Here is a 15,388-nt window from a genome sequence, read left to right as displayed (position 1 = left end):
TGGTTTAACAGACCTACCTGCTTGGAAATGTGCTCTACCTTCCTGTGCAAAGCTGGAAAGGGCTCTTAACCTTCACCCCCTGACAACTTGTATTCAGTTAACTGAAATAAATGAATGTAAATATGCAAGAGATGCTTCTCTTGAGTTAATTTTTCACAACTTAACAGCTTTATTTACCATGGGTAGCTTACTTAAGCTGCAGCCTCTGCTTTAGAGCTCTTTAGTTGAATTAATTTCTGGAACTGAAAGCAGTGATTGCAGCTCTTTGTACTTAGCTTTGGTATGAAGTGGAAATGAAGAGGTACTGTATATCCACCTAACTCTCCATATGCCCATGCTTCCCCAGTATAGGAATCTATGATTCCTAAAATGTCTGTGGATAAAGTATACAGGAAACATTTATAGTCAGGATGCTAGTGACTCCTCGACATTCTTTGTTGGTCCTTCGTACGGATTTTTCTGCATCCCAAAGAAAACTCAGATTTTCCCTTGTGCTCATGACACTTCACTGATGAATAGATTTGTTGAATAGTGGTGCTTTGGAAGTGTTCTCAGGCTTGCAAACCGCCATCTTCATCCTGTTGGGATTTGTCTGTGTAGGTTAATTAGGTGGTGTTTGTAAAGAGCTTTCAAAGCCTAACGTACATTATTAAATTTGTGATTAGTAATACGGCTCTTCTCTTCAAAGCAACTGCTCCGTTACTGGGGTGTTGGCTTAACAAAACAGGCATGTGCTAAATCTTTACCTTTGTTTTGTCATTTTTTTGATAGATAGCTATCTCTGGAGGTGCCTGATGAATACTAATGCCAGTAAATACCTGTGGTTTCTATTACTAAAGCTTAACACTTACGAAGAAGATAATAAAATAATCTTATTGCATCAAGAATCAGCAGTTTTTGTGAACTGGAAGCCTCAAGAAATGTCTCAACTTAACTCGTCATTGTGCATGTTTATTTCCATGTGATGGTGTTTTCAGTCCACAAGAATGTTTCATGGCTTGGAGTGTGGAATCTGAAGAAAGAAACTGAAACTCAGTAGTAACATGGTTTCTTTTCTTATAACTAATGCAATCCATTGGCACCTTAAATTGCCTTTTAGTGAAAATTTTGACTGGTTGGTTACCAGTTTGATCAGATAGGGGCTTTCTGCACAACTGTGTAATTCTTTTTATACTTAGTAACAACCAAGGGGTTGTTACCTTATCACCACTGAACAGTGGAACATTCTTCTAGTTTTTGGAAACGGAGCCAGATGGTACTTTCCTTAGTCTAAAACACTTGAGGATGGTAGCAAGTGAATTTTTGTTTCATTTTATTTCACTTATTTTATTTCTAGATACTTGAGGAAAATATGCAGTGGAAGGGAACAGCTTTGAAGTCAGGGCTGGGAAGTAAGAAGGAAATAAGTATAAAATAAAACCCCTGTAGATACATTTTCAATATGTAACTAGATCTGGTTTTGCTGACTTTGCTGTCTCTTGGTAGCTGAATCGGTGTGCAGGGTACACATACATTCTCCTTATCGCTCCTGTAGTTTTTGCAAGCTAGTTGTAAATTTAACACTGTTTTCATGCTATGTAGTAATATCAAATGGTTTTATTATAAAATGTGTTTTTAAACTCCTAATCAAATGTCCTGGGTTTAGCAGTAGCAGTCAGTTTTTCTCCTTGGTAGCTGGTGCAGCGCTGTGTTTTGACTTTCAGCCTGGGAACGGTGCTGATAACACCGATGTTTTTAGTTGTTGCTAAGTGATGTTTACCCTGACCAAGGACTTTGTGAGTATCATGCTCTGCCAGGGAGGAGGGGAAGCCATGAGGAAGCAGAGACAGGACACCTGACCCAAGCTAGCCAAAGAGGTATTCCATACCACAGCACATCATGCCTAGGGAGGTAACTGGGAGTTACCTGGAAGGACACAGGGTCTTCTGGGTCAGACTCGTTTCGGCAAGTGATATCGTATTCTCTTCCCTTGTTATTTTCTCTTATTGTTGTCGTTGGTGATAGCAGTGGTGATTTGTGTTGTACATTGGTTGCTGGACTGTTCTTATCTCAACCTGTGGGAGTTACATTCTTTCGATTCTCCTCCCCATCCCTCCAGGACTGGGGAAGTGGGGGTGGGGGGGAAGAAAAGAAAGAGGGAGGAAAGGGGGGGGAGTGAGTGAATGAGCTGTCTGGCTGGGTTTAAACCATGACAGTTCTTTTTGGTGCCCAATGTGGGGCACGAAGGCTTGAGATAATGACAGATCTGCCCGGATTAATAGTCAGTCGTCACAATGCTGATTTATTGGCTGTCAAAGTTGTTCCTCTTAATCTCACAGTTTCAGTATATTCAGTACCTTACTTTGAGCCGGTATTTGCTGTATTGGTGTTTTTCAAGTGTGGGGCTTGGGCTAAGGTTCTTGTCTCATTGTACTTTATGGTAATGACTTGTAATACAATAGAATCATTGATCATGAAACTGATCTGGCTTATGTTCCCAGTGTGGTCACCACCTTTATACTTTGGGAGGTATATAATAAAAGTGCTTAGCAATTACACATATTTTTTCTCCTTCTTGGGTGGTCAACCTGTGAAGGAGACATTCTTTTACCTTTCCAGTCCCACCCCCCCATACTGTTTACAGCATCATTTGAGAGTTTTGAAGTTTCTGAATGGCTTTTTAATACTGTTGAGACTTGTTTGCTGATTGTGAAGGGGATCACCATGTTGACACACATACAGAGTGTATTTTGCCCATGACCATTTCGTCTGATTTCAAGAGTTAAGCAGAGTCAAGTTTGGGTCTTGTCTGGGGTCAAATGACGATATAGGAGGACCGAGAGATTTTCCCCGAGGCTGGACAGTCATGAGTGGTAGGGTGTGTGGGATAGTATGGGCAAGTATCTAGGTCAGTGGGCCCCTCCAGTACTTTGGAATTTCACTACCGAACAACTGCAAAATCCAGAAGAATTAGTAAAACACTTAAATGAGGTGTGCGGTCATTCTGGCCATACCAGAGATGGACAAATCATGGCGACGTGCTGGGGCTTGGCCTATGCTTACAGGGCCTTGTTCAACATTATCCAGCACCTTCAAAAGGAAAAAAATGTTGGTGGATCTGAGGGCAAAGCAACAGTCAGCGCAGCTACTCCAGCTCCAGGCACAGCAGCTTCACCACCCCCAGCGACAAGTACAGTCGCTACTCAAACTTTGGCTGCAATGAGCAGCACAGCCACCCCAGCGGCAAGTACAGCAGCTACTCAAACTTCAACTGCAACAGACAGTGTGGCTACCCCAGCTCCAAGCACAGCAGCTACACCACCCCCGGTCCATCCATGAAGGTGTTTCCCACTCTGTTTGTCTGCTGGATTCCTTGTTTTCCCATGGACCGTCTTCATCAGCAAGCAAGGCTTCTTGGTCAAGTAGGCAGCAGTTTCGCTAGTGGTGCCACTTGACCCTGATAGCATCTGCTTGAACCATTCATCTTCCAGACTAGAAAAATCAAGTCCACAGGCATTAGATGCTTATGCCCCTCATTATTGCTCAAAAATGGGGCAAAGCACCTCTCATTTGCTTAGGGTCTTCTCTGTTTGTGTCACTGTTACCCACATGGATGAGCAGCAAGGAGCAGCATCTAGAAGGCCAGGTGAGACTCAGCCATTTCTACTGCTATCATGGATCTGGAGTCTGGGCAAGCAGCAGACCTCCCTGAATAATCAGTCTGACTGGACTGTGTCCCGTAGAAGAGGAAGTTATTGGCTACTGTTGCTTGTAGCACTGTTTCCTATCCAGTACCCTGAGGTATCTGGTCCAGAATCCTCCCTGACAGCATTCGTTCCTTCTCTGTCACCAGGGCTCTGAACTGAAGCTAAAAGCTGCAGGTGAAAAGGGAGACTTCTCTTACTGCCTGTAAGCCGTAGCAAGCTTTCAGCTCTCCCTCTTCTGGGAATTCATGCTGTCTTCCTGCTCTTATGTTGTCTCAGTCATATCTTCCTTCTTGCCTGCATGATTTTAAATTCCTTAAAATTCCCTTTATATCCCTGCATGCCAGGTGCTTTGTTATATGCCGTCTGTTTGCACCTCCTGGTTGCTAATGGTCCCAGGCTACAAGATAAATAGAAAGCTGGAAGAAAGTCTGCTCTGCCCTTCTGTGAGTGTTCCACCTTGGCAAAACCTCTCATGGTGCTGGCTGGTTCCAGGCTTCCGTTGACTGTGTTCAGCAGTGCTCTCCTCCCATGTCACAGTCCAGAAGTACTCCTGCCATCCAGCTCTGGATGGCAGAAGGGTACTGAGTATGACATACAAATATTGTACATCACTATTGGGCTTAGACAGCCTAGGGGGGACTGCTAACTTCATGGGTAGGATTACGATACTGTTCTGTTCTATGTACAGTGTTTAAAACTCATATCTCAAAGTGTTTCATTAAGGTATTTTGCCATTCTTTTACATACATACTGCTGAAAACATGCAGAATAGCTTCTTCTTGTCTTGCTTAGATCTCTTGTGCAGAGGTTTGGAAAAGCACATGTTTTTTCACTGTGGTGAGGATCTCTGGATGGTGACCTATTAATTGCTCAAGGCTGGTATGTTTGGCCAGTGATTGATGAATAGTGTTTATTTACTACTTTTAAGCCTTTATCAAAATTATTGTGGTGATTTGCTGTTCTTCTCATTTATGCAGGTACCAGTGATAGCGATATTGGGTTCAGGAGGTGGATTTCGTGCCATGGTAGGGTTTGCTGGAGTGATGAAAGCACTTTATGAATCAGGAATTTTAGACTGTGCAACTTACATTGCTGGTCTCTCGGGATCCACATGGTAAGGGGTTTTCTTTTGTTTTTCTACAGGTTTTTTTCGGTAGGTTCAAGAATGACTTTTCATTAGACTTGGCTTATTTCTAAGGTTATAATTCACAGGAAATTTTAGGCATACAGAGTCAGTATGAGAAAGACAGAAGGAGGCAGCTATCTTGCAGCATAGCAGGTCATTGGAGCAAGTCTGCTGGTGGAGGTGTTTTGGAATATTTCAAAGAGGGAGAGCAGCTCTATCTCCAGGTGATATTCCTAGGAGATTTGAGAGCAATAATGGATGAAAAGATGTGTTACATGTACGAGCCTACATTTCTGTATTAACCGCCAGTACTGTATGTATTAGGATTGTGTAACTGATTCTTTCATCTTGGTAATCAAAAATTAAGAATTCAAGCTGTTGATATAAATCCAAAATACTTTCTTGTGTTGTTTTATTTTCCTGAAATAAAAAAAAAAGTCTTTGCTATTTGAGGATGATGACTCATTCAGTCAAAAATTTTATACTCTTGGGGGACTTTTCAGAAATTCTCAAAATCACTGAAAAATCTTTTGGTCTGTCATAGAATCTGTAGTCCTTTTCTTAATAGATTTATTGGGGATGTCTATGACCTGTTCACTGATTCCTTCTTAAGGTAAGGAGATTTGAGCAGATACATTCCAGCTTTTAGGAAAAAATACTGACTGCCTGCCATGCTTCAGGGCATCTTGCTATGGATTGCCTTATATGAATCCTACTGTCACTGTTTAATTTGGAATCATAGAATCATAGAATCGTTAGGGTTGGAAAGGACCTTAAGATCATCCAGTTCCAACCCCCCTGCCATGGTCAGGGACACCTCACACTAAACCATCTCACCCAAGGCTTCGTCCAACCTGGTCTTGAACACTGCCAGGGATGGAGCATTCACAACCTCCCTGGACAGCCTATTCCAGTGCCTCACCACCCTAACAGGAAAGAATTTCCTCCTTATATCCAATCTAAACTTCCCCTGTTTAAGTTTTAACCCGTTACCCCTTGTTCTGTCACTACAGTCCCTAATGAAGAGTCCCTCCCCAGCATCTCTATAGGCCCCCTTCAGATACTGGAAGGCTGCTATGAGGTCTCCATGCAGCCTTCTCCAGGCTGAACAGCCCCAACTTTCTCAGCCTGGGAGGTGCTCCAGTCCCCTCATCGTCCTCGTGGCCCTTCTCTGGACTTGTTCCAACAGTTCCATGTCCTTTTTATGCTGAGGACACCAGAACTGCACACAATACTCCAGGTGAGGTCTCACGAGAGCAGAGTAGAGGGGCAGGATCACCTCTTTCAACCTGCTGGTCACGCTCCTTTCGATGCAGCCCAGGATACGGTTGGCTTTCTAAACTGCAAGCGCACACTGCAGCTGGCTCATGTTCATTTTCTCATTGACCAGCACCCCCAAGTCTAATATTTTTTGTCTAACTTTAAAACTTGATTTTCATGTCAGGGGGATAGGGTTTCAGTCGGGGATGTTACATCTTAAGAAAATGTTGAACTTTGCAAGGGAGTATCTCAAATGTTCCAAAATATGATTTTATCATAACTGTACCAGTTTGAATATCAGAGGATCTGAATCCCGTTTAGGGCCATCTAGTACAATAAAAGTTTTGACAAACTGGATTAATTCTATCAGAGTACCACCTAGGCAATCAGGGGATTAGAGCGCATGAGAAAGTGAGGTAGCTGTATTTGTTTAGCCTTGAGGAATAGGCAAAGATAGTGGTAGGGGAGGTCTCAATGTTATCTTTAGCTACCTACTGAGTAGATGTAAAGAAAACTCTTTTTGAAGATGCAGAGAGAAAGGACAACATGCAATGACCATAAGTTACAGCAAGAGAAATGTAATTAGCTATTAGGAAAGTTATTTTGCAGTGAGAGTGGTCAAGCAGTGGAATGTATTGCCTCACCTTTACTTGACTAGGCTGGGTAAAGTCATTCTTTCTCTGACTCAGTGAATACTTCATGTGAAAGCAGACCTTGACTGAACAAAGCCCTGGGCAACCTGATCTGACTTTTAATTTGGATCTGCATTGAGCAGGAGGTTGGAATAGAAATCTTGAGATTCCTTTAAGTCTAAATTGTAAGATTATGTGAATGTCTTATTTCTTCAGGAGTAAGGGAAAATGACTTTTGTTGGAATAGCTAAATATAAATGAGCAGAGAATCTGCCTGGGATGAGTTTTATCCTCTGGTTTAGCTCTAAGGAGCCACATGAATGTTGGTTCTACGTTTCTAAGGAAATACTCTAACCCTAAAGCTGTTGCCTCTTCTGAAACAGATAATGTACTTTTCTATTCCTTGTGTTTTGTTTTTTTTTCTATTATTTTTCACTTGTGTGAAGCTTGCTTCTCCACTTGCAGACTAGATAGAAAGCTCCCAAAATGCCAGAAGGTTTTGAAATGCCAGAAGGTGTCTATGATCCAGATTCAGAATGGACTACAGAATACTGGCATTTCTGGAACCTCGGTTTTCTATCACTAGTAGTTGGGGGGGGGGGGGTGTCAGATTTATGAAAATTATGAAAAGTAGACGATGTCGTTTGTCTGGATGAAGAGCAGTTGGATAGTGTAATGTAATGTGAAAAATTTTCACTGTGTTTCTAGCGAAGGATAGGTAGACTGCATTCTGAAAACAGCTGGCCATGAGTCCTTTTTTTCAGAAACCCCAGGTGTGAATACATACCTGATCTAATGTAAACCTATAAAATCTGTATTAAAAGAGCAAGATTATCTGAACTGGTTCAGTCAGAAACATATATTGGGAACAATTGTATTATAACAAATTTGCTTATGCTGTTTTGGTGATGTCACCTATTCAGACTTTCCTTGCCTGATGAATAAATAAATTGACACTTTGGCACTCCTTTTCTTCTCTGTTTTTTTCCATGCAGTCTATTACTTGGGAATAATGCTCTTTTATTTTTTTTTTCTTCTGAAGGGTGGAGAATTCCTTTCCTGGCGGTAGAGGCAGGTTTTCACTTGTTCCCTCAGAGGCATGTCTAACCTTATAGCAATGCATTTACCTCCCTGATTGCTTCTGTGATCTTGCTTCAACCTTGTACTGAATTCCTCATCCTGCATTTCCCTTTCTCTGCTCACGTGGAAGCTTGCTGCTGTGTTTGTACCACCTGTGAGCTGACTTGCATGCTAAGCTTTAGAGACTGCACGAGGACTAATGAATCAAGTTCTTAAACCATGCATGTAACAGGGTTCATCACACTGTCAAGTAAATTGCCAGGCAGTGGTCTCAGGGCCGAGCTTACAGAGTGTATATTTCACTGCTGTGCAAAGTCGTACCTGCAGTATGGAATTGTATACGTGAGCCAGTTAATTGAATAAATAATACTGAAATGGGCATCTAGTAGATTAGGACTGCCTATCTTGAGTCTTCACCAATAGTGAATAAGCCAGTCAAGAGCAGACCACATTTGTCTGGATCTGTGTCTAACTTTTGTTTTGGGTAAACAAAGCTTCAGTTTCCAGAGTTACTACTCAGTGACAAAATCAAGATTTGCCTCATAGGCCTCTTCTGAATCCTTACAGTCAATTAAATCTCTGCATGGGTTGTAATTATAGTGCTTCATCTTATTATGAAAGCGCCTAGATCCTGGAAAGCATACCGGATACTAATGTACTTCAGGAATTTTTGAATAGTGATAATGAACTGGAGAGTGACAGACAGAGATCCATTCTAGACTGAAATAACTGCATGTATGCTTATAGGACCTCCAGTCTAAGTATGCTCTGACAAGTTGAGAGGCTCTTTTTTCAGCTTATGATGATTCTGTCCATTATCCCTTAAACAGATAAATGAGGAGCACTTTACTTTTTTTGCATCGTACACATTCTGGAAATTTATGTTGAGTGTTTGATTGTATGCTTACATTTAGAACAAATTGTTTAGCTTTCTATGCCTTGAGGAAAAGGAAATGACAGTTTACTGTATAAATGTTGAGTAAATTAATCTGATTTAGTCAGTAATTGTATCAAATTATTTATGAGCTTATTGTACATTTCAGGCAGCTGACATTGAACCAGGCTTTGATACTTACAGATCCTATTTTCCATTGCAGGTACATGTCAACTTTGTATTCACATCCAGATTTTCCAGAAAAAGGACCAAAGGAGATTAATCAAGAATTGATGAACTCTGTCAGTCACAACCCACTTCTGCTGCTCACTCCTCAGAAAGTCAAACGCTACATTGAAGCACTGTGGAATAAGAAAAGCTCAGGGCAGCCTGTCACCTTCACAGATATCTTTGGAATGCTAATAGGTGAAACACTTATCCATAATGTAAGTTTATTTTTTTATGATTATGACAATTGTGAAACTATTGCACACTAAACCACTATCTTTTTGAAATGACTTTGGTAGCATTTAACAAGCCATGTTTAGTAGTAGGAATACTTGAAGTTACAAGTGAACAGATACTGGATAAAAAACTTGTAAAATGCTTTCCTTGCTCTGGGATATGTTTTTGAATGGTTCTTATTTCTTTAAGACCTAGGAAAACATCATGCATGTTTCGTGCAACAGAAATGAGCTCAGTCAGTAGGTACTTGCAGCAAGCTCTTAACATTGTTTATCATCCATTAAAACTGCTGCTCAAGCAATTTAAAAAAAAAATTACAAAGTGGTTGTCCTGGTTTTGGCTGGGATAGGGTTAATTTTCTTACTCGTAGCTGGTGCAGTGCTGTGTTTTGGCTTTAGTCTGAGAACAATGCTGATAACACACCAGTGTTTTAATTGTTGCTCAGTAGCACTTACCCTGATCAAGGACTTTCCAGTCTTATTCTCTGCCAGCGAGGAGGGGCACAAGAAGCTGGGAGGGAGCAGAGGCAGGACACCTGACCCAAACTAGCCAAAGGGGTATTCCATACCTCAGCATGTCATGCCCAGTATATAAATTTAGGGGTATTACCTGGAAGGGACTTATCACTGCTCAGGTCCAGCTGTGTATCAGTCAGTGGCTGGTGAGCAATTGTATTGTGCATCACTGCTGTTTGTTGTTTTTTTTTTATAGTTTTCTCTCTCTTTGTAATTTCCCTTTTCATTATTATTATTAGTAGTAGCAGCAGCATTAAATTGTACTTTATGTTAATTATTAAACTGTTCTTATCTCAACCCATGGGTTTTGTCTTTTTTCTGATTCTCCTCCCCATCCCACTGCAGGGGAGGGAGGGATCAAGCAGCTGCATGGTGCTTAGTTGCCATTCTTGGGTTAAACCATGATAGTGATGCAACCTCTTTATGCACATTTTGCTGTAAGACAGGCAGCATTTACTTAACAAAATACTAATTTCCATGTGAAAGATCCACATCTCTATTATTACTTGTTGTTTTTGAGAAACAAGACCATAGGAGAGCTTTGTACGTTTGTGTTTTATTACTGAATAATTGTATTGACTGAATCAGACACAAAGACTGCAAGTTCAAATGCATCAGGAGAGCAGAATTTGGATTTGATCTGATGGTAAGATTGAAATGTATTAACAGATTCACAGACATGTTTTATACATTTGTATCTTCCATGAGCATATATTGCCATTGGTTTTAACATTCTAAAATACTGAAAAACGGGCAACACAGCTTTTAGTAACTGGTATATCGAGTAAGTTTCCGACAATGAAGGGATATTAATGATTGTGAGAGGTTGATTAGAAGTCCCAGTTAAGAGGTTAAACAAATGCACAAATGTTTAGCTTACACCTGAACAATGGGTGAAAAATGGAAAAAAGTTTCTTGGGTACTCACTGATAAGACATCTTAGTACTGTAATGTCATGATGACTCTCATTCTTTCTTGATTGTAGACTCCAGAATATTTTCTGCAGGGAAATGCAGATCCTTGTTTAACAAGTGTAAGCCTCTTAAGAGTCCATTTGCTTTTCATAGTTATCTTTGCTGCCTTTTCAGAAAAGTAGTTGTCTCCCAGATATCAGCAGGACTTGATAGGATCCATTTAGATACCGTGTCTTTATTTTCATTCAGAGAATGGACACCACTTTGAGCAACATGAAAGAGAAAGTCAGTAATGCGCAATGTGCTCTCCCACTCTTTACATGTCTCCATGTCAAACCAGATGTCTCAGAGCTGATGTTTGCAGGTATGTTTTCAATCTGTGTATTGAGTCACTTGTGAAAAGAAGAGTGAAGTGTGTGACTGACAGAACAGCCTACTTTTTTAATACTTCTGAGAATAATTGTGTTCTGCAATTTGGCACACTTAGAAATTATTAGTCTTATGGCAAGGTTTAGGAAGGAATTTGCCATGATATAGAACATTCTTCAGGGCTTAACAAAATTCACATTGCTGTAAATTAAGTACAGGGAGATTTTAATTTGTAAAAAGAATAGGAAGTTGTGATGTTGAAGGATATACTGATCAGGCACATCATAAGGACTGTTCTGGTGGGTTTTAAAAGATGATTGGAAAATGGATGCATTTGTGTTCAGTGGCTTCTAGGAATCTGACAGTAGAGTCTGTTAATAAGAACTGACTTGGGGATAAGTGATCACATACTTAAGTAGGTGGATACTTATTCAATCAGTGTAGTATTTGCACCAAGATTACAGGGCTATGGAGAGCACCATCAAATGGTTGTATTCTTCATGGTATATAATGGAACTGAGCCATTTATTGGCTTTTAAGATGCATTTTTTCCTGTCCATTGAAAGGCAAACAGACTATTTTAAGTCAATGCCTTTTGTTTCTCCATCATTCTTGGGTTTGGAGACTTATTCTCAGACCATTTTGAAGCTTAAATTTATATTTATATTATAAATTTATATTTTAAATTTATATTTATTAATTTTTTTTTTAACTTGGAATTAAGTCTAACAACCTAACAGCCTCTTTAGGTTTCTGTGAAATGTTAAGTGATAGCCAAGTTTTATTCCCTATATGTTGCAAAACGAATTGTTTCCTACCAATTGACAAGAACATTGCTTATCCTTGAAGTATCTTAGTATTCTGTAAGAGTCAAGGTGTCTCTTCAGCAACAGAAAGCTGCTTAACACTAGTATATCAGATAGGTAAAGGGAAATGTCTTCAGCTGTACAGGATAATTACTCTGAGTGAAATCAGAATTGAACAAACAAATTAGATATATTATCTTTTTTACTTCTCGCACAGTGTAAAGTCCTGTGGGCTTTTGCTTTTATTTATTCCATGGGTTTTAATCCCATCTAGTAGCACCAGTTGAGAGTTGGTCCAGTTGTGCTAAATGCTGTACAAAGGATATGTATATGTACGTAGTTGCATATAAGACTGAGAATAGAAACACCAAGTGGCTTGCCCAAGGTTTATAAGTCAGACGTATCCATAGTTCCTAAAAAGATTATTTGGAAAATTTGTTGTCAAAACTTTGTGTGTAATGAAAAATGAGGTAGTAAATTAGGTTATTTTTTTCACAGGAGAATGTGAAACTTTCTGCCTTAGGAAACTGAAACCTTTTTGTTTGAGAAGTATTGTGGTTTTTGATATGCTTCTGTTCACTGATAAATTTTATTTGGGTTACTTATTTACCATTTTAAAGGCAAAATTATCTTTAGTTAATAATAGCCTTCTGTAAGCAAGACCAGAAGGCTGGTCTAATTTCTGTAGCTTTAGCAGTAGGCCTAAAATGTATTGACTCTGCCAAGGGATCTTGGTTTTGCTTTTTGAAGGCTATCACCTGTATCATTATATAGGATGCTAGATCTTGATAATTTCTATTGTAAGTTTTTGTTGGGTTGTTTGTTTTTTTTCTTTTAGAGCTGAACAGCTATTCTTGATGTGAAATATTTAGTAAATTTTGAATAGAAATATTTATACTTTCTTATTTACAGGGTTATAGATAGAGGTGAGCACTTTCATGTTGTTTCAAGTTGAAATATATTAATTATATCAGATAACATTCCTTCTGCGATGGTGCAAGATTTCATGCAGCTGCTAATAGCTTTGATGCCCCAGGCTCTGCATGTGTTTCCTACCAATAGCATTTCTGACCCAGGTGGTGCCGGCATACCCAAACCTGCAGTAATCATTTTGACTGAGCATAATTACTGTGATTTAAAGACAGTGGTTTTTGTTTTTTTTTATTATGATAGCTTCCTTAATGGTAAGAAATTACCTGAAGATACTGATATCCAGTGTTAAGGAGGGGAGTGGAATTTAATGTTTGGCTTTGGTATTGCATGCTCCCATCCCTTAACAGCCTTGTTCACCATCTTTATTGCTGCTGCAATGACAGACCAGTCAAAATTTGGATTTGGCAGTTTTGCTCTTGAATGTCACTATAAAAAGCTTATGTCTGCAAGAGGGTGAGTGTGTGTCTTGCTTTGTACCAATAAGTGCTACAGAATTTCTTTGGAAGCAGAGCTGCCTTGAAATATGGATTAATAGCACTGGGATCCCTCAATTGGTGCTTGGCTAGCCATGATCATCACACATACCAGATCATGCATGTGGTTTTAATTTGCCTGCACTCAGCAAGGCTGGAATTTGGTCTCAGTGTGTGAGTACAGGCCATGCATTTATGTGCCCAATCCTGAATCTACCAAATGCTTAATGTTAGCAAAAGATTCCATCTCTGTCTTCCCTCCTGAGAATGGGAAAAATCTGTTGCACCTTCAGCTGGTATGAAGCAGTTAGAATTATGATCTAAGTTAAATCAAGGCCACATCCAAGATGCAGTGAACACATATGAGAGGTGTTACTTTAGTATATTTTGGATTAAGCCAGACCCAGGAAACTAGCCTGATTTGCTGTGATCTAAACACTTAAGTATTTTGGTTGGTATAGAGTTCTTGTCTCTCAGGACATTCAAGTCCTGCTCATTTAAACGGCCACTGTCTCAAGGAACTTCTGGAATGGCCGAAGATAATGCTGAAGCCCTTTAATTTTAAGGCAGAGACCTTATTTCCCTAAGCAGGATATGTGATTTGAGAAATCATCTTCTTCAGTGCAAATATAAAATGAAAGTGGAAATTAATTCTAATTCTAAATTCAGGTTTTCTGTCAACATGGTTCTGAACAGTTATCTGACAGTTCCTGTTTATATATCTCAATGGAAATGCCACTAAATTTCTGGACTGGGTTTTCAAAGGAATATCCTTCTGCAATAAATGTGAAGTGTCTGAAAAGTAAGATGTTGCATTTGAGTTAGCATAGATAAGCATTGCCCCATGAAATAAAACTCTCAGCAGTCATGATTAAAACTTTCCTTTCGGAAAAAGTGATAACCTTATGCTTAACATTTCAACAGAAGCACTGAACATCTTGAGTAGTAGACAGCATCCTCTGACTTGTGGGGATTTTTCAATTCTGTTTCTTTTGCCATTCTATTTCAGAATTATTTCTAATTTGTTTAAAGAAGTAGTCAAATCTATCGCCAATAAAATACAGAAGATAAAATAGATGAATGAGTGAAATACTAGAAACAGGGTTTTTGTTTGCTGTTGCTCCCTTTCTGAAATGAATTCTCTGATGTAAGCAGCTCCACCAGTATCAAAGAAAATATTTCAAAACCAGCTCAACTCCAATTTCTAAAAATGTATGCATCATAGAGTGTAAATAACTTCTGAAATTTTTCTGCTAAGATTAGAAAATGTATTTAAATATTTTATTCTGTATTTTATTGAGCTCTCTATTCAGCGAAATGGCATATATTTTAAAAAATATGTTTGGCATTGTTTGCTATGGGTAAGTCTCTCAGCTGACTCTCAGCTTTACCCTTTTCATATGGGATTTCACTAGAAACTTTAGGTTTTGGTGCAATACAAATGCCTCTTGCAGAATATTTCATTTTGTGATATTAAATGAGTTTTCTGCCACTTCTGCCACTGCCCTTTGCATTTTGGTAGGGTCATTGTGAAAGAAAAGAAACTTGGAACTTTGTGACCCATGTTGCATTTCACATGACAGGGAATCATATTAAAGCATGAGATGAAAACCAGATGTCATTTTGTTTTTCTCACTTGTGAGTGCTAATTTTATACTTCTGGTTTTACAACCTCATATTTTTTCAGCAAAGTTTTTATAAGAGAGAATGAGAATTCTTCTCTGCTGAGACATTAGGCTGTCCTTCATTTAACATCAAAATTTTGACTTCTGCATAACCTAAGAGATATTTCTGTTGGGTATTTAACTTCCCATTTACCTAGGATATTTTTGCTTGGACAGAGATTTCATTAATTTATGTATTTTCACCCTCTGTTTCTATTCAGGTTGAGATTGCTTACTAAGTACAATTTGGTTTCTTATTTTGCAGACTGGGTGGAATTCAGTCCCTATGAGATTGGTATGGCAAAGTATGGCACTTTCATGTCTCCTGATTTGTTTGGAAGCAAATTTTTTATGGGGACAGTGGTGAAGAAGTATAATGAAAATCCTTTACATTTCTTGATGGGTGAGTATGTGGTTTATTTTAAAATACACCAAATTTCAGTAGTTCATGGACAAGGGTTTTTAAATGCAGCCACAGAAAGAGTGAGATGAGGAGTAGAGAAGACATCCATTTGTAAGATTTCAGACATGGACTGGCATTCTCTATTTTTTGGTTTCTGGTATTTACCTCTGATCTTACAGCTTAACATG

The 15,388-nt window shown here is 39.2% G+C and overlaps 1 protein-coding gene across 1 annotated transcript in view; it reads left to right on the top strand.

Moving 5' to 3' along the window:
* Positions 1 to 15,388, top strand: part of PLA2G4A (phospholipase A2 group IVA) — a 63,049-nt gene that overhangs the window by 34,132 nt on the left and 13,529 nt on the right. Inside the window, exons 7-10 of the mRNA XM_061451752.1 lie at positions 4,664 to 4,800; positions 8,882 to 9,104; positions 10,802 to 10,916; positions 15,063 to 15,200. Coding sequence (XP_061307736.1) covers positions 4,664 to 4,800; positions 8,882 to 9,104; positions 10,802 to 10,916; positions 15,063 to 15,200 — 613 coding nt within the window. The remainder of the gene's footprint in view (positions 1 to 4,663; positions 4,801 to 8,881; positions 9,105 to 10,801; positions 10,917 to 15,062; positions 15,201 to 15,388) is intronic.

Source organism: Pezoporus flaviventris, unplaced genomic scaffold, assembly GCF_033815535.1.
Source record: "Pezoporus flaviventris isolate CSIRO_AGI_PZ_B2104156 unplaced genomic scaffold, CSIRO_AGI_Pfla_v1 ptg000013l, whole genome shotgun sequence".
Lineage (NCBI taxonomy): Eukaryota > Metazoa > Chordata > Aves > Psittaciformes > Psittacidae > Pezoporus > Pezoporus flaviventris.
Note: the sequence above shows the minus strand (reverse complement) of the source record. Positions and strands in the feature narration are given on the sequence as shown.